The sequence below is a fragment of the Protopterus annectens genome, chromosome 8.part0 (genome assembly GCF_019279795.1).
Source record: "Protopterus annectens isolate FY-2018-M chromosome 8.part0, PAN1.0, whole genome shotgun sequence".
Taxonomy (NCBI): Eukaryota; Metazoa; Chordata; order Ceratodontiformes; family Protopteridae; genus Protopterus; species Protopterus annectens.
In genome coordinates, this window is record NC_056741.1 from 246199390 (window position 1) to 246223362 (window position 23973).

At 45.2% G+C, this 23973-nt stretch overlaps 1 protein-coding gene across 2 annotated transcripts in view; it reads left to right on the forward strand.

Moving 5' to 3' along the window:
- The window catches only part of PIAS3 (protein inhibitor of activated STAT 3), a 1163468-nt gene that overhangs the window by 971263 nt on the left and 168232 nt on the right, over positions 1–23973 (forward strand). For both annotated transcript variants that reach the window (XM_044079722.1, XM_044079721.1), the window contains exon 11: positions 15603–15747. In XM_044079722.1, coding sequence (XP_043935657.1) covers positions 15603–15747 — 145 coding nt within the window. The remainder of the gene's footprint in view (positions 1–15602; positions 15748–23973) is intronic.

Here is a 23973-nt window from a genome sequence, read left to right on the forward strand (position 1 = left end):
ACCATGTCTACATCCAAGGTACCACATTGGCCTAAACAGGACCATCTGAAGTAGGAGATTCATTTGTCTGCAACCTGTGGGTTATGGATCCGATATCGGATCCGAACCGGCATGGTTTTCCAGCTATGGATCCAAGCTCTCAGCTCCTCCCCTCACCCATAATGCCCTGCTCTACCCTCATGACCTCAGATCATGGTGACTGGATTTGTTTCTCAAGCTCTCAAGCTAAGTGCTAGTTTTACTGTTAATATCAGAATTTTGAAGTTTTTATTGATTTTTGTGTGAAAGTGTAGGTTTCCCTTTGATATTTTACTTTTGGAGTTAATCTAAAAGTTATTTCCCTCCCTGTTGGCGTAGTGTGTGTGTATATTGTTTAGTTACTTTTAGTTTGGTAACTACTTTGTAGATTGGGATGGCAGACCAACCCAAATCTATATTTTCTAAATGCTCCTTTCCCAGTTGATGGCCACACTGGTGTTAAATGCCTGGGGTTGAACACCTCACATCTGGATGTTCCATTTGTGCAGGGTTCAACAGGTCCAAGCTTGTTTTGGCGGGCCTTCTCCGACCTCCGCTCGGAGGGAGTAAACCGTGCTCACGGTTCTTCCCTGTGGCACCCCTCCTCCTCCTGGGACTCAACCTCCCGTTTCTGGTTGGAGGAGAGGGATGCTAGAAAAAGGACCGGAGGAGAAGCACCACAAGCAGTGGGCCGAGACCTCTGTTTCGCCCCGCCAGCTTCTCCCCGGCTCGGTCTCCTCCTTCGTCTCCAGTGTGCTTTTCACGGGACCTGAGGAGGAGGAGACCCGATGAGGCTATCGAGGAGGCACTCCAGGCCTACCTCGGTAGCCATCCATCTTTCGGATGCTGATCTGGACGGATGATGAGAAGGTTCATCCAGGCCCAGATGCAGATGGGAGTGCCTCCCCTCTGGGGTTTTCAAACCGATTGCTCCTTCTCCGACCCGCTATCCGGAGATCCGACTCTGCCCTCGAGTGCATCGGATCCGACCTCGGAGCCTGGATCCGAGCCTTGGCCCTGTTGAGGTCTCCGGACCCCGGCACTTGTTTCTCTGCACTGGGCCAGGCTTCCACCATCCGCCCTTGGGACAGCCCGCTTGTGCCCCAAGTTGCTCCAATGGAACAAGTTGCTGCTGCGAGGAGTCCTCTGACAGCCCCCAGAGGATGTCAAAGGAGGCACATTGACTCCCAGGTCTCTCACGGAGACCACGGACTTGGAGCCCCGAGGATGTCTCATTTGGAGACATCATGGAAATGAAGTCTTCCTCGGACGAGTCCGTGTTCTTGTCTTGGGTGTCCCCTCCTGCCGACCCCTGGTGGACCTCATTACCACATGATGGACGCTGAACTATAACCACGTCATTAGGATGCAGCGAGATCTCATTAAAGAATCCCCAGAGTCCATGTCGGAGGAGGACAGGGTGCTGCACTCAGGTCAGTTACTAATACCTCCGGCTACTCTCCTTGGAAGGCGCCGCTAGAGCGCAGGGGCAGGCCTAGTCACCAGGCCTGGCTCCATCACATTTTCTGAGCCCTTCAGCGTCATTCGAGCGCCCCTTTGATGGTTCTGCTCTTTGGCAAAACCATCTGTCTGCCGTCGATCCGCTTCTCTGCACCCCAGAGGCCCTACTCTAGGAACCAAAAGGGTCAGAAGAAGATGTGGTTCCCAGTCCCAGCCTGCTCGGACAACCAGTCCTTCCGTGGCAGAGGAGGACAGGGAGGGCGCCCTAGAGGCAGAGGGGCTCCCAGAAACAGGAACCTTTCTACTGCTCCACTCTGGAGGCAGTCGGGGTGGGAGTCCATAACATCAGACCGCTGGGTTCTCCAAATCATATCCAGAGGATATCGCATCCCTTTCTTCACTTTCCAAAGTTGAAGTCCCTCCCGGCAGAAATTGGCCATCTGCTAAAGAAAAGAGCCATCCAGCCCGTCCCCCAGACCAGATCGGATCAGGGTTCAGGTTCTTTTAGTGCCAAAGAAGGCGGGGAACTAAGACCAATTCTAGACCTTTCTCTCTTGAATCTGGCAGTCCCCAAAGAAAAATCCGAATGGTCACTCTGCAATCTCTTCCCCTTCTGGGAGAAAATCACTGGATGTACCACATCCTGATGGACAGGCGCTCCAGGAGGTTCCTCCGCGCGGCTGGAGCCCAGTCACTACCCAGTTCGGGTCCTTCCTTTGGTCTCACCACAGCCCCAGGGTGTTCACCAAAGTATTAGCAGGGTAGCGGCCCACCTGAGGCTTCAGGCCAACAAGGCATCTACTTTTATTGAGACTCCTTTCTCCATCTGCTCCTTTCTTCTGCATACAATAAAATAAAAGAAATCCAACCTAAGCCCACACAGCTCTTTAGATTTTATAGGGGCCAGGCTGGACAGAGTTCAAAATCTGCAGCTCCCATTCTCCACTCAAGTTCTGTAGTTGGTCCTGAGGACCCTAGGGTCCATGGCTGCTATAGCACTTCTTCCTCTTGCCAGGCTCAATATGGGCATTCTACAGTGGACTCTCTTAGTACAGTGGTCATACCTTGCTCTCCCTATGCATCATCCCATTGCGATCAGTCCCTCTTGTGGTGGCTTCACTCCCCAGATCTCCACAGGGGACAACATGTCTGTGGTCTGGTACATCTACAAGCAAACATCCTGGCGGACAAGCTCAGTGTGGTCTCTCAATTGTCAATCTTTTGCCTCTCCCTCAAACACCAAGTGCGACAGTTTTTGCCTCTGATGCTCCAGTCTTTTCAAAGAAGCCTCGGGTGGGTTGCAGATGAATTCTCTCATTGCTCGTTTTGGCCTCGACAGATCTGGTTCTGAATCCTCCTTGGAGATTCTAGATCCCATTCATCTGATATCCCATCATCCATCCTGCTCCTCTCGAAATCTGACAACCTGAAGCTGACCGCTTTGCTGCTCCAGTTCCACTCTTGATCAGGACTCCGGTATTTCGTCACCTGTTAAGGCAATTCTGGTGGCAGCTCCCTGAATCCTTAGTGCTTGACTTTCTAACCACTCTTTGATGGTGCCAGCAGTTCCACAGTCAAAGTACAACTATTATCATTGGGCATGGACTCTATTCTCTTATGTGTCAGCCAAGTTGTGTAAATTTTCCTTAAAGGTACTTTTCTTCTCAGGCCCCTGTAAAACAAGCGGTTCCTCCTTGGACCTCTTTTAGTTCTCAGGCCTTGCCCGCCCCCCTTTGAACAGATCTCAAATTCTTGTCTTACAAGACAGCCTTTTGGTAGCCATTACATACAAGAGAGTTTCAGAGAGCTTCAAGCTTTATCAGCTAAACCTCCTTACTTGGTATTTCAAATCAGTCCATTAACCTCCTTTCCTAAATAAACAAGGTGTGATATAAGCTTCACTCTTTTTCTTCCCTAAAAACAAAAAAAAGGAATATAAGCTTCACTCATTAGATGTCCACAGGCAACTTAGATTTTATCTAATGGTCACTTAGGCAATCCAGTTGTTTTATATCCTTTGCAAAATTTAATTTGGGCAAGCAATTTTCTAAAGTTTCTCTGTCGCATCTTATTGGCTTATCAAGCTTCCTTCATCTCATACTTTTTATCTCCACTATAAGTTGGATCTTGCATCTAGGAATATCCTTCCATGATGGTCTCCTACTTCAGATTTATATCCCCTGCCCTTTTCAGTTTCCTGCATTATATCTGTTTACCTTTTTCAGGGTGGTGTTGCTGTTATCTGAGGTCATGAGGGTAGAGCAGGGCTACATAACTTCTAATTCCCTTCCACAAAGAACTGGGACGGTCTAAAAACTTGGGACACCCACTTTCTGTTCAACTAGTAAACCATAAATGGCCATACTGGATGACAGATGTCACTTTTCTTACGGACTGGGTCGGAACATGGGATTCTTTTTCAGTCATTACAAACATATTAACAGGAATAAGAATTCATCTAAACAAATCACTTTAGAAGGTGGCCCTTTAGTGGGATGCTTCCCATGTGGTCATTGTACACACTGTAATAATATGTTCAAAACCAAGGAATTCACAAGCAGGAATACTGGTGAAGTTTTTCCGATTAAATTCTTTGCAAATTGTCAATCAGATTGGGTGATTTATTTGGCATCATGCAACCGTTCAGCCTTTTATGTAGGACAAACTTCCCGGTGTGTAAAATTAGGATTTCAAAACACCTTAGCGACATTAGGACTGGTAAACCAACCAATGCACTATATAAACATACAATAAAACCTCCCCGGGCTAAGTTCATATTTACTGTGATTGATATTATACAACAGAATACACGTAACAAATCAGGTTGGCATAGAATATTAAATAAAATGGAAAAGAAATGGATTATAAAATTGGGTGCACTTTTTTCCCCTGGTCTAAATAAATATATGTGAAATATATGTGATGTAATTTTGTTTATGGACTCTAGGTGGCGCTAGACCACTAAAAATATATGTATATATATATATATATATATATATATATATATATATATATATATATATATAAAATATGGTTGTGACATTTTGTAACAAATGCAGACACTGAGGAAGGCGTAACGACTGAAACCAGTTTGTTTTTCTCCATCCTCCATCAATAAACTGATTGCTTGGCTCTACCATGTTTTTGTAGTCCCATGCCTACGGTCTCATCTAGTACATCCTCCCTGGATCTTAGATCCCATTCCAGATCTGATTTCTCACCCCTTGGGATTGAAGACCCCCGACCTGGACAGCCTCAAGCTCTCTGCTTGGTTGATCCAGTTCCATTAATGGCTAGGACTCCCGGTATCTCATCCTCAATTAAGGCCATCCTGGTGGCCGCTCATAAGCCTTCTACCAGGAGAATCTACAAGAGTAAATGGAAGCGTTTCTCTATCTGGGCGGAGCATAGGAATTTGGATCGTTTTACGGCTCCTATCCCACGACTTTCTATCCCATATTTTTCATCAAGGGGCTAGTTCTTCTACTGTTCAGTTGGCAGCTATTTCCCACTTCCATGTTGGAAACAGTTTTGGCCCCCTAGCGTCCTCTAAGATTTGCAAGACATTCCTGAAAGGAACTTTCCTGTTAAGACCCCCTGTTAAAGATGCAGTTCCTCCATGGGATTTAACCCTAGTTCTTCAGGCTCTGACTGGTCCCCCCTTTGAGCCTGCAGCTTCAGTCGACTTAAAGTATGTATCTTGGAAAACTGCCTTCCTGATTGCCATTACCTCAGCTAGGAGGATATCGGAGCTTCACGCTCTTTGCAGTAAGCCTCCATACATCATCTTTCATAAAGACAGGGTTTCCCTCAGGACTAATCCCTCCTTTCTGCCTAAAGTGGCTTCAGAAGCCAACATCAACCAGTCCATCAATCTACCTGTCTTCTTTCCTAATTATCAGAACAAAGGAGAGTATAGACTTCATTGTCTGGATGTACATAGACAGTTACGATTTTACTTAAACAGAACAGCTGAATTTTGAAAATCAGACCAACTTTTTGTTTCATTTGCTAAGTCCTGTCTAGGTAAGCCAGTGACTAAAGTAACCTTAGCTAGATGGATTTCCCAATGCATCCTTCTTGCATACAGAAGCTCTGGTCGATCTGAGCCCCTGAGGGTTCGAGCTCACTCTACCCGTTCTGTGGCTACTTCTGCTGCTTTCTGGTCGAGGGTTTCTTTGGATGACATTTGTTCAGCAGCTACTTGGGCTTCCTCTCATACTTTTATTACACATTATAAATTGGATCTAATATCCAGAGGACGCGCATCTTTTGGCTCTGCAGTGCTCCGGAATATCCTTCCATGAGGACCTCCCAAGTTGTTGGTAGCTGGGGACTCTGTCCCACAGGTTGCTGATCAAATGAAATTAACTACTTCAGATAAATAAGTTATGTACTCACCATAATGTTCCATCTGAGTAGGTAACTTCATTTGTCAGCAACTAACCCTCCCTCCATCCCCCGGACCTTTAGTTCGTTCTTGAAGGATCATGATATGTCACTTTCCAGATGACATTAGGTGAAACGTTCAAGTAGTTTTTCCTTGTGTTATAGTAATGTTCTATGATACTATGGCAAACTCGATCTGAGGGTTAGAGGGAGGTGGCAGGGCATTATGGGTAGGGGGAGGAGCTTGGAGCTCGGATCTTTGGCTAGGAAAGCTGCTGGCTCTGATCCGAATTGGATCCGATATCCACAGGTTGCTGACAAATGAAGTTACCTACTCAGATGGAACGTTATGGTGAGTACATAACTTCTTTTTGTTACCCACTGCTGAAGGACCTCTTAAAGATCAGTTGATGGCTAATTACTCATATATGTTATGTACGTCACAGCAGACAATGTGTTGTCCTTTAATAGTTACGACACTGTAAATGTTGAAGAAATCAAAAAAAATTTAGATCCTCGGCTCCAACTCAGCCTATTTACAAGCTGGAAGTCTTCTAGTTGGCTCGTGGCTAGGTAGGTATCCCATGGTGCACCAGTACAATCCCCAGATCTCATTTGCCGCATCAACGAGTTTGGTTGTGCATCTCCTTGGCTCTGGTTAAGTTTTTCAAATTTATTCAAAATTTTGGGATTATTCTCCTGTCTTACCTTTAATAGTGTTATATATACAACATTGTATAGTCATAGTTAGTATAGTTTGTAAGTTAGAATAGTTACCGTTTATTAGTGCGCTGTTTGTGTGCAATTTCTTTTTGTACAGTTGGCCTTTTGGCTTTATAGTACCTGGCATCCTGTGTTCCAGTTTCTCTTGTTTAATAATTAGATATTCGTAAATGCAGGCTTCTTTTGCGCTCAGACTGTGTGTGTTGTTAAATAGTCAAAAGTCGTAGTTTTTTGCGGATTTCCACTTGCTAATTTTATTAGTGTTGCAGACAGAACAAGGTTCTGTTAACCTTGTTTAGTAAATTCTAAAATTTACGCTTTATTCCTGTTTTGAGTATATGCAAGTCTTTCTTATTGTTCTATTCCCCTAGGTCTGCTTTAGTTAGAAGACCTAGTTTTCTGTTCCTTATTCCTGCCCGGACTAGGCCCATTTAAGTTAGAAGACCTAGCCCTCGTGGTGTCTCTTTACCGTTTCTGTAGGGATAGGCCCATTTAAGTTAGAGGACCTAGTCCGCCCTTTCTCTGTGTGTGCATGTGTGTGAGCTCATCTTCTTTGAGAATGTCTAATGAAAACAAGGACCATAAGCCGTCTGGCTTTAAAAAATGAATAAAATGCTCACAGAAGATGTCTATAACAGATGGCCATAGTAACTGCGTTTTGTCTTGGGGCCATCCACTTACAGGAAACTTGCTTATTTTGCCACTCTTTCAGTGCTAGGGTGTTGCAAGAAAGAAAAAATAAGCTCAGCCTAAAAGGTCTCCTAAAACCTTCCTTTGAGGAAGATCTGGCTAGCTCTTCCTCCTCTGCTAGATCTCAGGGATCTAAAAAGGAAAAGTCCAAGTCCTCTAAGAGGCCCTCCCCAGCACCAGCTGGTGTCTCGGAGCCGCCTCTTAAAATTACTAAGTCTGATAAATCCACTGTCTCATCGGCTGCACAGAGTTCGGAGCTATTTGAGAGTTGTACTGTGATTACAGGGTCGGCGCCAAGTAACTCGGAACCGATCTCTGAGAGTATTTTACGGAGCCGGTCTGTGGAACCTCTACCTGTCTCCCCTACATTGAAGTCACCAATACTGCAGAGATCCCATTCTCCTACTTTGTCCTCCAGGTCTTCCAGGAGTTTATCGGAAGAAGATGTGGAGAGGGTAGTGCTGAGACTTTTGAAGTAGTCTGGCTTACCGAAATAATTGTTGGCTCTGACCCAGTCGGTTCCGGGGACAATTGAGTCCATTCAATACCCTTCATTCATTCCTCCTCCACGCCATGCTGGCCTTTCGGAGCCAGAGTGTTTTGTGGAACCCTCGGCTCCAGCTCCCCCTGTGGCTGTTTCGGAGCAGAGTTCCACTCCAACACTCTCAGTGCCGTCCATGGTGTCTAGGAGCCGAAGCACCCCGGTCAGCCCCGATAGGGACGCCTGGAACTGAACCTCTTCGGTTCCATGCCTCCCTCTCAGCGTGTCGGCAAGGGTGAGTTTGGATCCTACCTCTATCTCAGAGCCGATGGCATCCCCGGTCTCCTCGGAGCTGGAGAGGTCGGCATTTGAGATGAAGAGTGTGCTGTCCCGATCTTCAGCTCCTACCAGGGGTTCCGACACTCTTCCCCCTAGAGCACCTACTTCTGTCTCAGCTCCTACTCTCTCCTTGGACAGCAGAGACCCACAGCCTCAGGAGCCACCGGCTGGTGGTCCCCACTCTTCTGAGACCTTCCTGGAACATCCTTCCAAGGAGCCTCCACAGAAGAGAACATGTAAGAGGAAGCATGTAGACTCCCAGGATGTCTCCGACCTCTGACACTGACCTCGAGGAGTCAGAAGGGTCCCCCAAGTCGTCCTCTGATGCCTTTTTCGTAGACATCCTGGAAATCCTTAAGCAGAGGTGCGGCTGGCCCACTGTCACCCCCTTCTGATGAGGAGTCAGTGTACCTTAAGGATTTCGGGTCTCAACCTTCAGCCTCTTGGGAGTTTCCACCCTTCGACGAACTAATGGAGCTAGTTAGTCGAAAGGTATGGGATACTCCTGATGGGGTCAGGCCCCAGGAGACCAAATAAGTTTCTTTCTGCACCCCCAGAAAAGGAATTTTTGTCTAAAGGTGTTCCCGTAGATGCCATGGTGGTGGCGGCAGCCACTAAGGAGGAGATAGCAGAAACAACTTCTGTTCATCCGCCGAATAAAGAGTCTCAAACGATGGACAGATACGGGAAGCGTATCTTCTCTTCAGCGGCATTTACCCTTAGATTGCTGAACTACCTTACACACTTCACGAGGCTTCAGAGAGATCTCCTTAAGGATTTAGGAGATTCTCTACAAGGCACATGTACTGCGGGAGTCCCTGACAAGGTGTCTGCCCAGTTGTCCACCTTGAACTCTTATCGTCAACTCGTCCATGAGGCTTATATTGTATGCAGCCGATGGAGCGAGTAGAGCAGCAGGTTCAGGAATTTCCCTAAGGCGTCAATCCTGGATGCATTTGGTTAATTTTGCGGAACCGTGCAAGTCTACTTTTACCAATGCCCCCTTCGATGGTTCCTCATTGTTTGGACCCAAGTTAAAGGACACACTCACCCGGTGCGAGCAAGAATGAAAAACACCCTCTGTGGTGTGAGTACATTTTACTGTACTTTCTAGACCATACCCTAAGGGTTAGAGGGGCAGTAAAATGTGGTTCAAGAAGTCCCAGAGGTTTTTCCAGGATGCAGAGGGTGACTCCTCCTTCAGAGGCAGAGGAGGAAATGGTAGATGTCACCCTAGAGGCAGGGGCGGACCACAAAACCAGGAAGTCACGACTCCTTTCGGGGCCGGCCTTACCAGCGCTCCTGAGGTGGGGGCCCCACTGTGCTTCTCTGGGGCCGATTGGGGGTAGCATTTCTTTGTATCCAGAAGCCTGGCTAAGTATCGTTCAAGACAAATCGGTACAAAGAATTATGACCAGAGGTTATGTTATACCATTTTCTTCCACCATTTGTTCAGAAGAGGATCCCAGATGTTCCACCCAATCACAGGGATCAGGCAACTGTGGAGGTCAACAAGTTGCTGTCAAAAAAGAGTCATGCAAACCATCTCAGCAGACCGAATAGGATCCGGAACTTACTCCAGATTCTTTTTAGTACTAAAATGTACAGGGGACTGGAGGCCCATCTTGGACCTCAGCAGATTGAACGAATCAGTAAAGAAGGACAAGTTCCAGATGGTGACACTGCAGTCTATACTCCCGAAATTCTCCAGGTGCAACTAACACTAGGTAAGACTGCAGTCCAAATTGTAGCTTGCAACAGATCCCCCAGCATACCCCAAGATTCTCACTACACCTTTCTAAACATACTGGAAAATATTAAGATAGAACCAAACACCCTAATATGGGTGATTTTAACTACCCTGCCATTAACTGGGAAAACTACTCATGTACCAACACCTTTGCCCAACGGTTCTTGGAATTCATAAATTCCAATGCCCTGGATCAACTAATCTATAGTCCCACCAGGGGCTCCAGTATCCTTGACCTGGTCATTACCAACATGGGAAATCAATGCTCCACACGTAATGTCACCCCCTCATTAGTCAGGTCTGACCATAAGCTAATCACCCTTAACATCCACATCTCACCCCCACCCCCCAGTAAGGAAACCTCCATAAAAAACTTCTCCAAAGCCAACTTCATGCTACTCAAGTCAGAAGTGACAAACTTCATGACACCCATGCAGACGAGAACTGAAAGTTCAACTGCTGAATCCTACACTAAGGCACTGTACGAGCACATCCACTCATGCAAACTTTACAACAAAAGGAAGAAACTGTTGCAGAAAAGAGGAAAATCCCAGGATGCAAAAAAACTCCCTTACCAGCCTCAGTAAGAAACTGAGATCCCTCATAAAATCCTCAAAAGCTAGTTACGAAAATAAAATTGCCAAAGATTCCAAAGACAACCACAAGGTATTCTATAACTATGTCAAAAATCTAAATGGCAATGCTCAGATCTGCTCTGAGCTAAAACAGAATGGCATTAAATATACTGATCCCACGGATATTGCCAATATCCTGGCAGATCGATTCAGTGCCAACTTCACCTCCCTCTCACCCCCTAAATGGCCCATCTCAATACCGGAAGATTGCCAAATTCCGGTAATAACAGCCACACAGGTAAAAAACACACTCTCCATAGCTAAGAATACAGCATCCATGGGACCAGATGACATCCCGGACTGTGTACTACATGAACTACAATATGAACTGGCACCTCAACTAAGTGTCATGTTTAATCATAGCTTCACCTCAGGTTTCATGCCCACTGAGTGGCACAGAGCTACAGTTATCCCACTCCACAAGGGGGGATCCAACTTGGATCCCAGAAACTACCGTCCCATCAGTCTGACAAGCCTTATCTGCAAGGTCATGGAGCATATTATCATGGAACTTATAAACAAAGACATTGGCAACCTTCAAACACTGGACCCCCACCCAGTTTGGGTTCGTGAAGGGCCGATCTTGTCTCCTGAACCTAATTGACTTCTTCGAATCAGTCTCCAGAGCCATGGATAAGGGTAAGGTGGTCCACACAGCCTATCTAGACCTTGCCAAGGCCTTAGACACCATCCCCCACTCTGGAATCATAGATAAACTTACTGAGCTGGGCATTAATCCCGACGTTGCCCAATGGGTTGCTAACTGGCTTACTGATAGAACCCACACTGTAAAAGTAGCCGACTCCAAATCCAGCTCCAGACAAGTGACAAGTGGAGTACCTCAGGGTTCAGTCCTGGGACCGCTCTTGTTTAGCATCTACTTCTCTGAAGTACAGGCCAACACTAAGGGACTCTCGCTAACAAAGTTCGCAGATGACTGCAAACTGGGAGCCATTATTGAATCCCCAAATGATGTGGATACTCTACAAAAGGGCCTTACAGAAACAGATGCTTGGTGCCAGAGCCATGGGCTCAAGCTCAATGCCAAGAAATGTATAGTTATACCCTTTGGGAAAAAACATGTATCCGTGAATTACCATATAGGTGGCAGTACACTAAACAGCAAAAGTGTTCATAGGTTCATACTAGGCTATCTTCCCTAGGGCATTTATAAGCCTAGCCAGAATGTGTTTGGCTTTCGCCACCCATTTTAAATTAATTTTGCTATGCCCTTTTTTGAGGTTAGTATACTGTGCCTCTGTCTAACAGTGACACAGAGACTTAGGGACACAGATAAACAGTGGTCTCACCTTCGATAACCACATCGCCACAACAGTCAGGAAATCCTTCTGTGTGGCACACCTCATCACTAAGGGCTTTTCATCCAGAAAAAAGGAGGTCATTGTCCCACTGTACTCATCCCCCATTAGACCCATTATAGAATACAATGCCCTGTTTGGTATGTACCTCTCAAGACATCTGCAACAACTGGAAAGGCCACAGAATACCTCACTAAAAGAATCACAGGCCTAAAGCAGATGCCCTACGCTGACCGCCTTAAACTCCAGCTATACTCTGTCGCATATCATCTACTCAGAGGCGACCTCTGCTTAACACACAAGGCCATGTCAAACTCAGAGCTGTTGGACATGCTACACTTAAAGAAATCCCAATCCCTCAGAGCCACACGCTCCAGGGATCTAAACCTTGTCATCACAATAAACAAAACATGCTGGAGGGATAGGTTCCTGACCCAGAGACTCCCCAGACTCTGGAATAGATTGCCCATACATGTCAAGCAAAGTGCCTCTTTGGCCGTCTTCAAAAGGATCCTTGTCGATTGGATGGGAGAAAGGAAATTCACCCTGGGGATCACGTCAGTTGCCCTGCTAGACAGGGGTCCAGGGAAGTAAATAGTGTGGGAAGAAATAGCCAGGGAATTGTTATGGCTAGGCTTGTATAGGCCCTAGGGCTGATAGCCTAGTACCAACCTATGAACCTATGTTAGGGAAAGACAATTGGATGTGCTCAATAGATCTCCAAGACACCTAATACCACATAAAAATGGGCAGGGCGTCTAGTAGTCGTCTACGCTTCTGGCTGGGAGCCAGTACCAGTTTCGTGCTCTGCCCTTTGTTCTCACCACAGCCCCCAGGGTGTTCACCAAGTGTATGGCGGTAGTGACAGCTCACCTGAGACATTGAGGATTCCAGGTGTTTCTGTATCTGGACGATTGGCTCTTGACTGCCCCCACCAGGCATCTACTTCTTCAGACCAGGGATGCTACCATTCAGCTTTATGCCCAGTTGGGAATTTCTATAAATTGGGAAAAATCTGTCTTATTGCCCTCTCAATCTGTGATTTTTATAGGTGCAGAGATAGACTCAGTAGACATGTTGGCTTGTCTTCCTGTAGAAAGGGCATAGAATCTGGTTCTTCAAATTCTCAGTCTTCTCCCCTTACGAAAGGTCAAAGCCAAAACCATTCTGCAGCTTCTAGGGACCATGGCTTCCACCATATGACTAGTGACACTAGCCAGACTACACATGAGGATTCTTCAGTGGCTTCTGTCATCTCAATGGTCCTTTCAGCACCTGCCATTATCTCATCACATACTGCTGACAGACTCTTGCAAGAAGGACCGCATTTGGTGGACTCTACCCAATCAGTTAACCACGGGAACTTCATTTATTCCTCACCAACCTGTTGCCACTGTGACCACAGATGCCTCACAGGCTGGGGGGGGGGGGGCATTATCTAGGCAGGACTGTCCAAGGCACGTGGCAAGATCACAAGGCTCACCTGCATGTCAGTGTTCTAGAGATGAGGGCGGTGCTCCTGGCGTTGCAAGCACTTCACGACCTTCTACCTCTGGGGACTATTGCAATACAATCAGACAACATGTTGGTAGTATGGTATATCAACAAACAGGGCGGAACCACATCTTACCCACTCTGTCGAGAGGCCATTCAAGTTTGGAAATGGGCGATATCTTCCCAGCGTTTTCTGTTGGCAACGCACTTTTCAGGAACAACCAACGTGATAGCCGACAAGCCCAGCCAGGCAGTCCTGATGCCTCATGAGTGGTCTCTGAAACAGGAAATAGCGGAGCAGATTTTCCGCAGATGGGGACAGCCTTGCTGCGATCTCTTTGCCAGCCCAATCAGTGCCAAATGCAGCAGCTACTTCTCCCTCATCCCCCCCTCCAGGGGAGTCACCGAGAGACTCACTTGTTCACGATTGGCCCCTGGGTCTCCTTTATGCTTTTCCTCCCTTTCCTGTCATACCCAAGGTTATTCAGAAAGCGAAACGGCTGGGACGCAAACTGATCCTCATTGCTCCTTACTGACCTCGTCAGGTTTGGTTCCCCTTTCTCGAGCCTCTTCTCCTAGACCTTGGATTCTGGACACAGTTCCAGATCTCTCGACTCACATGTCAGGCTCGCTTCATCCCTCCTTACACACCCTCAATTTGACAGCGTGGCTGCTCCAGTTCCATCCCTAGTCAGGCTTTACGACTTCTCACCCTCTGTGACTCATATCCTTACATCCTCTCATAAACCTTCCACTAGGAGACTATATTCCAGTAAATGGAGGAAATTCTCTATATGGCCAGAGAAAAAGAACATTGACCCTTATACCGCCTCCATTCCAGTGGTTTTGGAATTCCTGTCTGAGCTTTTCCACCAGGGATCTGCGGCTGCCACTGTCAGGGTTCCATTGGCAGCGATTTCAAATTTTCGTCTAGGCTTTCAAGATTCAAATCTGATGTCACATAGGCTGTGCAAAACTTTCCTTAAAGGTGCCACTTTAAGACCCCCATTTCAAGAACCTGTTGCTTCATGGAATTTAAGTGTTATCCAAATTGACTTCTCCGCCCTTTGAGCCTTCCCATTCATTCCCTTTGAAATTCCTGTCTTGGAAGATTTTGTTTTTGGTGGCTATCACATTGGCCAGACGGGTGTCAGAGTTACAAGCATTGTCTGTGAAACCCCCTTATCTGATTTTTCAGAAAGACAGAGCATCTCTTCGTACTAATCCTTCCTTTGTCCCCAAAGTCTGCTCCCATGCCACTTTGAATCAATCCATAGAACTCCCGGTGTTCTTTCCAAATCATTCCAACGTAAATGAATAAAGGTTTCATCAGTTGGATGTCCATAGACAATTATGTTTTTATTTACACTGAACTAAGGAAATCAGATCAATTGTTTATTTCCTTCTCCGAATCCAGGTCAGGTTTACCAGTTTCCAAAGTAACACTCTCAAATTGGATTTCTAGCTGTATAGCTTACGTTTACAGTTCTGAGGGTAGACCTTTACCCTTTAAAATTAAGGTTCATTCTACGAGATCTTGGTCTACCTCTTCAGCCTTTCAAGCCAGGGTCCCACTTGATAATGTTTGTGCAGCAGCGGCTGGGGCTACCCCTCACACATTTATCACTCATTACAAATTGGATTTAACCTCCAGGGGTAGAGCATCCTTTGGTTCCACGGTACTCAGTAGTATTTTTCCTTGAGCCATCCAAGAATAAGGCGCTAGGGACGCTGTCCCATATGTAAGAATGAAGGCAAGATAGGACTACAGAATGTAAAGAAGCTGTGTACTCACCATAACGTTCCATGTTTGTAGTCCATCTTGACCTTCATTCTTATGAACCCACCCTCCTACCCCCATCCATGAAGTACCTGGAGACAGAAAAATATTAGCATTTTTTTTATGGCGACCTTTTTGTATTGGCTTCTTTCTGTATGTTTATTATTTCTCCTAGTTAGCAGCAAACAAGATCTGGGGATTGTACTGGTGCACCATGGGATACCTACCTATCCACGAGCCAACTAGAAGACTTCCAGCTTGCAAATAAGGCTGAGTTGGAGCATATGTAAGAATGAAGGGGGCGAGATGGACTACAAACATGGAATGTTATGGTGAGTACATAACTTCTTTTTATTTGTAGTCAAGGAACTAAGACTGTAAGCTTAAAAAGTTTTTGGTTTGTAAAAATGTCTCTATTGAATAGAATTTGTAGTACATTGTGCCATATCCATCAGATTAAAAACAGCGTAAATATTCCACCTTTTTTCTGGGCTTGTAAATTCAAGTTACTGTGCTTCTACAGATGCAAAGCATTCTACTGAGGTTAAGAATAAGGTGGAAGTTATAGATCTTACACTGGATAGCTCATCTGATGAGGACGAGCCTCCTCCAAAGAAGCAGTGCCCTATTATATCAACAACCATCCCATCCCCTGTGGGGCACAAAGGGTAAGGTGCCATTTTGTTCTCTTCCTCGTTCAGCTTCATGGTTTTCGGTAGTTGTCTTATTTTAATCTCTGTTGTGAATCCTCAGTTTTGTATTTAGTCATAGTGTGCTTCATTGAAATAGTATGTATGTCTTGTATCTACGAATGTTTTAGGTGTCTTGCCTGGTTTGCTACTTCACATTACTCAGTACTTTGAATAGCAACAATTTCGACTGCTTTCTTGTGTCAGAGTCTATATTTTTGGAGATTGTATTATAATAACAGAACCCAGCAGATTGCTTGTGTATGGTGCTCTGCAATAGATTTGCACCAGTTCCAGGATGATCTGTTTCTCTGCTTGATGCACCAGGTGCTGGAAAACTTCCATTTACCCCATGTCTTTGACCTGGATAAAGTGGCTGTTTGGTGAATGGGATGAATAAGTGATTTTTCCTGAACTATTCAATAGACTTTGCTAGCTTTTGTTAGTTAGAAGTGGCACCCCACTTGAAGGAGAAGCTAACTAGATTCTCTGCCCCATTCTGTGTTAACATATGGAGAGGCAGATGTTCATCTTGGAGATCACTGCTGCTGCCCATTCCAAAATATGGGATGTTTGTCTTGGCCTTGCTTTCAAAAATTATGCTCCTTTCCCCCACTCCATATATTAGTCAGAATCTAACTGCAAAATGGAGCATGATCTGTACCACCATATGTTTGTTTTTGTTGCACACTAGTTTTGTCTTTTCTGTCATACTCTGTGCTTTGTAAATTTCTAGTGCTTGGTTTCAGGCTTAGAATTCTGTTTTGTATTAGAACAGTACCTCGCAGGATGCGCAGTAGCAAATCCCACCCTAGTCATGCATCCAGGCCGACAGTTCCTAGCAGACTGTTGAATCTGCTGAGTATTCATTAAGCACCTGAAGCAGCACCGCTCACTTTACTTTTAACACACTCCCTAGGTCATGCACTGTGGCTGGCAACAGTTAAGAAACCACTAAATCTGCATGCATTTTTAAATACATATTTGTAAAGAAAGAAAGGAGAAGGGTTAGTCTTTGTATGTACTCTTCCTCAATGTAGTGCAATCTCGGAGTGGGTATATTGAAGTAGCGGGGGGGTGGGCAAAGCACCCCCACAAGTGGGGTGCAGGGGGGCTTGCCTACCTGCAAAAGCACAGAGAAAAAGTAATTGTTTCATGGTTAACTTTGCATTTCATATCCTTATTAAGATGGAATTGGCTTGTTCAATAAAGGCTGCTTTATGGGGTTGAAGTTGGTATTGTGTGTGAATATTAAACAGTTTACAGGAATACATGCATGATGTCGCATGCGAATTAGCATGCCTGTCAGTCATCGGGTGTTTCCATGCTCATTTTCCCTGTCAGTAGCAACACTCCCACATCTGCACAGAACTAAATGCGAGGTATTGTTCTAATACAGTACCTAGAATTCTTGCAGAACAAGTAAGTGCACTTACTTCATCTTTTTTTACTGTTTTCAAATGGAGGGAGGTGGCACGTCATCCCAAAACAAAAATTGCCAACCAGTGTGCTTTCAGAAGATAATTCCTTGTAAAAATTACCATATCTGTTTTTGTGGGAGCTGCATGACATGTAAACGTGAGCATTGCAAGTCGTTTGAAGAAAAAAAAACTTTGTATAGGAAAGAGAGAGAAAGATATAAAAGAAATTTCTTCACCACAGCCATCTGGTCACCTGAACAGTAACATCTATTTAAGGGAGTGAAGAATCCCCTTGTGAAGTTCTTTTAGCCACATAAGTAACAAAAGATGTTCATCATAGTATTCAGTGTTGCAGTCTCTACGTTTGAGATATCCTGATGTGCATTTAGCCTATAGCCAGCCAATCTTCAAGCATTTCCCCTTGTAAGTGCTTTGGCTTTTGCCCTATTTCTGGCACTAGGACACAGGTAATGTGAAGGGTGCATTGGCTAACACCATCTTCAGATCTTTCTTGCTGTTCTCATCTTGTTACTGTGTGAAGACCAGGAGTTTGCTGCCAAAAAAGGGTTGCAAGCCTAGTTCAGGGTTGCTTTGGTGTTGTGCAAGGCCTCCAGGAGCTTACTTCCTATAAAGAAACATGCCAAAAAGAAATGGATGACACTGAAGACAATTCAGGGTTTCCATATGAGGAGAGGTCCTCTTGCAGCCCTTCCACTATAGAGCCTCTGCAGGCACCCACACCTTCAGTATCTGGCATATCCTCCAAGATCAAAACCTCACACATTCCTTTGGTGGCCACAGATCCTTCGGCCTTTGAGGCCTGCATTCTAATAATTGAGGGGGAAGGTGGGATCTCTAGGATTTTGTTCTACAAGAAGAGGTTCCCAGAGACCATGTTGGGGTCTCCCTTGCCTGTCTGAGACCTTAAAGATAGTGCCCCCCACCCACCAAGCACAGTAGGACCAATGCACTGAAGCCAAAGCAAGTAATGTCTTACCTAAAATCTAAGAGGCCTAAACCAGACGCATTATTGTCAGGAGTTCCTTACAAAAAGATAATGGTGGATACTCCTGAAGTATATTCAATCTCATCAGATTCTGCTGCTGTTGAGTTAGCTTACGTGGACAAATTTCCATCAGCTGAAGACCTTTGCTCAGTCAAAATCACCCTGTCCTTTGCTTCTCTAGCAGAGGACTTCTCCTTTTGGGATACTGTCCGTAAAATGAAAGAAGCCTTTCAGTGGGACTCCAAGGAGTACTCAGCCAACAGAGATAGTGCTTTCGTGGGACAGCCTGAACCTAGGCCCCTAGCAGTCCCTCCAGTGCTAGAGGCCCTGGAGAATGTCTTTGAAAATATATATTTAGAACTTGGTTTCCTCCCTCCTGCTCCTAAGAAACTTTGCTGTTTCTTCAGGGTCAGTGATTCCCACAGGTATCTACATAGAAATCATTTTACTGATCCAGATGAGGCACATCTGAATCCAGCCAGGGGCCTTTTACTGATCCAGATGAGGCACATCTGAATCCTGCCAGGGGCAGCTTCAACTCCAGCAAGGAATAGCATCCCAGTTGAGATGATAGAGCTCTATGTAGATTAAGCAAAAGGTCTACACCACTGCTACCTCAGATTTTAGGGCTCTCATCTACCATTTCCATGTGCTCTCTCATCAGCAGACCTGGAAGAGCGGGGGGGGGCAAGGTGCCGGGGATCAAAGATAACGACCTAAAACAGTTGATGGACCTTTTGTGATCTTTCATGTCCGGGGGGTATTCCATAAAGTGTAGCTTTTATGCTGTAGCTGCATTGTGCTTAGCAACTGGTATGAGGTCATTAAGTGCATGACTAGTTAAGGACCTGTCGTCTTCCACAAGTGTGAAATTATGGATCATTTATGCAACAGTTTACAAGTATTTTCCTGTTTGGATCCCATACATGGGAATTGTGTTTAAAAAAAAAAAAAAAAAAAAAAAAGCAGAGAAAATCTAACCCATTTGTTAGCCAGTCCCTCCCCGACATTTCCCATTTGTTAGCCAGTCCCCCCCCCCCCCGACATTTCTGCCTAGGTTCCTGCCCCATCTCTCAACTGTACAGATTTTCACAGAATGTCCAGATTTTTTGCCTCATATTTTTGGTCTGTTTCTCATAAAATTGTGGTTTTCTGGCAAATCATTGGTAAATCTTTGATGGTTGAAGTCAGGAAATAATGACAGACGTTTCAAACTTCATACCCATCAGAAAATTCATGCTAACACAAAACCTATGCTATTCTATCAACTTTCTAAGTTTGTAAGAGCGATGTTTAAAATTGTCCCTATTTTTGGGCCATTGTTCCGCCATTATTTATGGCTTTGTCCAGATTTTGTGTGCTGAGGTTGAGAGGTATGGTTCCTGCCAAGATTTGGTTCAACAACCCAATTCAAGAACTTACCGAGTTGGGAAAAGGCAAGAAAGGGAAGCATAAAAATGAGTGGTAAGCTAGACAGAAGGAAAAGCCCAGGGGCCATCAGTGGCAAAACCCTCCTGCAGATCAGCTGTGACTGTGATTGGTTGCCCGTTTCCACTTCTTAGCCCATGTCATCCCCAAAACTTGGGAGTTATTCAGGACAGGTGGCACTAAGTATTCTAAAAGAAGAATATCACATATACGTTCTAAGAAAGTGCTTCAGAGGTATTTCTCCAGTCCCTAGGGACCAAACACAATTTACACCTTAGGTTGTCAGAGAAATGTTGGACATGTGAGCTGTGAAAAAAGCCCCTGAGAGAGGAAGGCACAGTTGTCTTTCAGTTTATTCCGTGTGTTAAGGAAAAAGGGTACTTGGAGCCTTTCTTAGAACCTTTCCATTTAGAATACTTTCTGAAAGTGACAATTACAGGGAGTGCTACCTCTCCTACATCAGGGGCACATTCATGGCAGTTGTAGATCTGAAGAAAGCATGCCTACACACTGTGAGCAAAAAACAGAGTTTGTAAGATTTGCAGTAGGGGTTGCCACTTTCAATTCAGAGTCTTGCTTTTTGGCTTGTCCAGTGTATCCATTGTGTTCACAGAATGTGTGGCTCCAGAGATCACCTTATTTAGAACAAAGGGCATTCAAATAATTCCTTACTTGGACAGCTGCTTTTTATTGCAAGGTCCTACTAGGGTGCCTTGGATGCCTTCAGTTTTACCGTAAAATGTTTTGCAGAGCCGGGACTGAGTCTGTCCAGGGAAAAATCCTTTTACCCTTTTCATGTTGTTACCTTCCTGGGATTGACACTAGATAACTGTTTCAACGCAGTGCTTTCCTTCCCCCAGGACAAGCAACTAATGCTTTCAGAACTGTTTGCCCTGTACTTGCAGAAGGAAAATGTCGCCTCAGTGGGGTACAAGAGGCTGTTGGGACACATGGCGGCTTGCATTCTGACAATTCTCTGCTAAATGCTTTCATATAAGAAAGCTTCAGTGGTATCTAAGGAACATATAAGAAGCCAGCACCTCCAGCATTTGGAAACTGTTATGCCCCTGCTGCCATGTCTAACGAGATATTTTCATGGTGGAATCAGCGTTGTCTTTTGAACCAGGGCATACCCTTTAGGGAGAAGAAGCGTATTGTGACACTGACAACAGATTCCTTGTACATGGCTTGGCGCGCCCATTTGAAGGATGTCCAGGACCTGGATCATGGAGTGTAACAGTACAGTATGAGGGACGGACATCTCAACATCAAAGAAATTTTGGCTCTTGTCAAAGCTGTCACAGCACTTCTCCCAACCATGCTTGAATGTCTTCGAAGTCCAGACACCGCAGTGATGTGGTATGTGGGTGAGAAGCCACTCCTAATTATGTGGGTTAGTCTTGCAAGTGTAGGAAATGACATTGCAGAAGGGAATTTCTTTGAGGACTACATATGTCCTATCATACCACAGTGTGATGCCAGACCGACTAAACAGGACATATGGAGGCCCACACAAATGGATGTCTCATAAGGATGTATTTCTAGATCTTACAAACAAGTGGCTTCTACAAGAGATGGACCTGTTTGCATCTCATCTCATCTGATCTAATCTGGCAGCTGAGACAGTTATTCTCAAGAATAGCAGTTCCTGGAGCCTGTGAGACCATTGTCCTGTCTTGTCGGTTTGGACAGGTCTGTTTCTGAATGCTTTCCTTCCCATACCTTTTTTAAGCACCTTTATTAAATTATCACTCAGTAGAAGACCAAACATAAAAAAGAAAAACAACCATATTAATATTTTTATTTACATAATTATACATTGCGTATATGCCTTGTTTCTTACGGCTATTCAGATGTTCATCATGTTACCCTGCTGCAGTCATCACACTTGGGTTATCCTGCCGTCAGGCGGTCCCGCAGTCTTGGTCCGGTGTCGGTTGCTGTCGCTTCTTCCCTGACGTCAGTGCGCCAGGGGTATATAAGAGGCATCCAACGCCATTTTCTTCAGTCTTTCTTGCTGCGCGGTGCCAGAAGCAGAAGCAGTTTGCAAGTGCCGGTCGGCCGACACCTGACATTTTCAATTTGAATTTCAGTCCGAAGTCTTCAATAAAGCTATGTACCCCGTTGGGAAACCTTTTCTTGCCTCAGTCCGATGTCAGAAAAAGTTAACAATTGCATTTCTTGTGGGAAGCAAATACCTCATAAGGACTTGCATTCCTATTGTATTCCTTGCCTAAGCCCAGACCACAACGTCACAGGTTGTCGGTTTTGTGCTAGGTTTAATAAACGAACTATCAAATGCCGTTTTGATTTCACACGACACTACTTTGATAGGAAATTTAATTATATCATGCCGTCGGAGCAGCCGACGACCGGCATGCATAAAATATGCAAGGATAAGGACAGGCAGCCTAGGAACAAGCCAGACTCCGAGGCCTCTGCTGGGCCTGTCGCCGGTTCTCCGGTTTTCATTGAGGCGCCTACGCAGCCCCTGACGACTGCAGAACTGGAACCCCAGACCGCTGCGGATTTTCAAGCGGAGTCTACTAGGCCGACGCAGCCATCTTCATTAGGTCTTTCCGACACCGGAGCAGAAGTAGACCCCGGTGCAGTGGAAACACCTTCGGTTGCAGAAGGTGTCTTCAGACTGACTACACTCACCATTAAATCTTATGCTAAGCTTAAAACTCCTTTAAAACCAAAGAAAACTGTACATCAGTCTACAGTTCAAGGCCCCATGCCTAAGAAACAGATGCTTAAGATGGCTGAAGATTTGATTACCCTAATCAGGGGTTCCCATCCCCCTCCTGATAAAAGACCAAGACAAGAGGAGGATTATGCTTCCTATGACCAGGTTTCAGTTTCCTCAGATTCTTCTGAGGAACAGGATTACACTTTTCCACCTTATGAAGACTCTGATGCTGAAGACTCTATTCCCTCAGCATCTCCCCCAGAAGACTACTCCTTTGGGGAAACTTCACATACCATGAGGGAACATTTTCACTGGGAAGGCCATGACTACTCTGATTCTAAGAAAAGGCTCCGAGAGTTCCTTTTACTACCCCAGCATAGACCTCTTGCTATCCCACCAGTTTTAGCTATTGTGGATGATGTTTACTTGGAGTCTAGTCTAAATCCAGATTCTCTACCTCCTGCTCCAGCCAAATCAGACAGGTACTACAGAGTACCTGACTCACACAAATTCCTTTATAAAAGCCCTGTGGCTGACCCAGAAACAATTTCCCAGGGTCCTAAGTGAGCTAAAGCTTCTATGGCTAAAAATCCTGTGCCCTCTGAAAGGGATTCCAGAGCCCTAGATAGATGGGGAAAGAAAATATACACCTCAGCAACTCTGGCTATGAGAGCATTAAATTGTCAGTTTCACATGCTGAAATATCAGCAATTCCTAATGTCTCAATTAAAACAAAAAATGAGCACACATTCTGAACAGTCTGAATTCAAGGAAATGCAGGGATCTGTTGCATGCAGCTGAACAGGTGGGCAAACATACTTTACAATGTGGGTTTGATTCATTGGAAGCTTCCTGTAGAGCAGCTGTTACTGGCTCTGTCATACGTAGACATGCTTGGTTAAAAGAACAAACCCTTCCTGATCATGTTAAAGCAAAATTATTGGATGCACCTTCACAGCAGGATGTATTATTTGGTGTCAAAGAAGAAGAGGTTTTAAAGAAAATGGAGGATAAGGCAAAATCTATGCAGACGGTCAAGGATTTTTTGCAGGTACAACCCCCTCGTTTCAGCATAAATTGGCCAACGAAAAACTGGTCCTTTCCAGCTTCTGACAGATCACAGAGAGGCAAATACAGATGCCCAAGGGGCAGAGGTCAGTCACAAGGCCCTTACAAACCTCGCCAATGGGGTACTGCTACCCAGAAAGGAGGAGAAGACAGGCCCCAAGCTAGCAGAAGACAAACACAATGACTCAGTCCTCAAACTACCAAGCAAATCTCTCCTGGCAGCTCCTTTGGGAGGAAAATTAGCATTTTTTGCAGACTACTGGCACATCATCACAAAAGACAAATGGGTCCTAAACATTGTCTCTCAAGGATACAGATTCCACTTTCATACCTTACCAAGGATAAAAGGAATGCCAAACCTGCCACCATATCAATGGGCAGAGGCACAAAAACAAATTACAACTCTCATGGACATGAGAGCCATTCAACAGGTGCCTACACAGGAGCAAGGACAAGGATTTTACTCAAGACTCTTTCTAGTCCCAAGAAAGGACAAAGCATGGAGACCCATTCTGGATCTTTCAATTCTGAACACCTATCTGCAAGTACCAAAATTCAAGATGCTAACACTACAGCAGCTTCTTCCCATG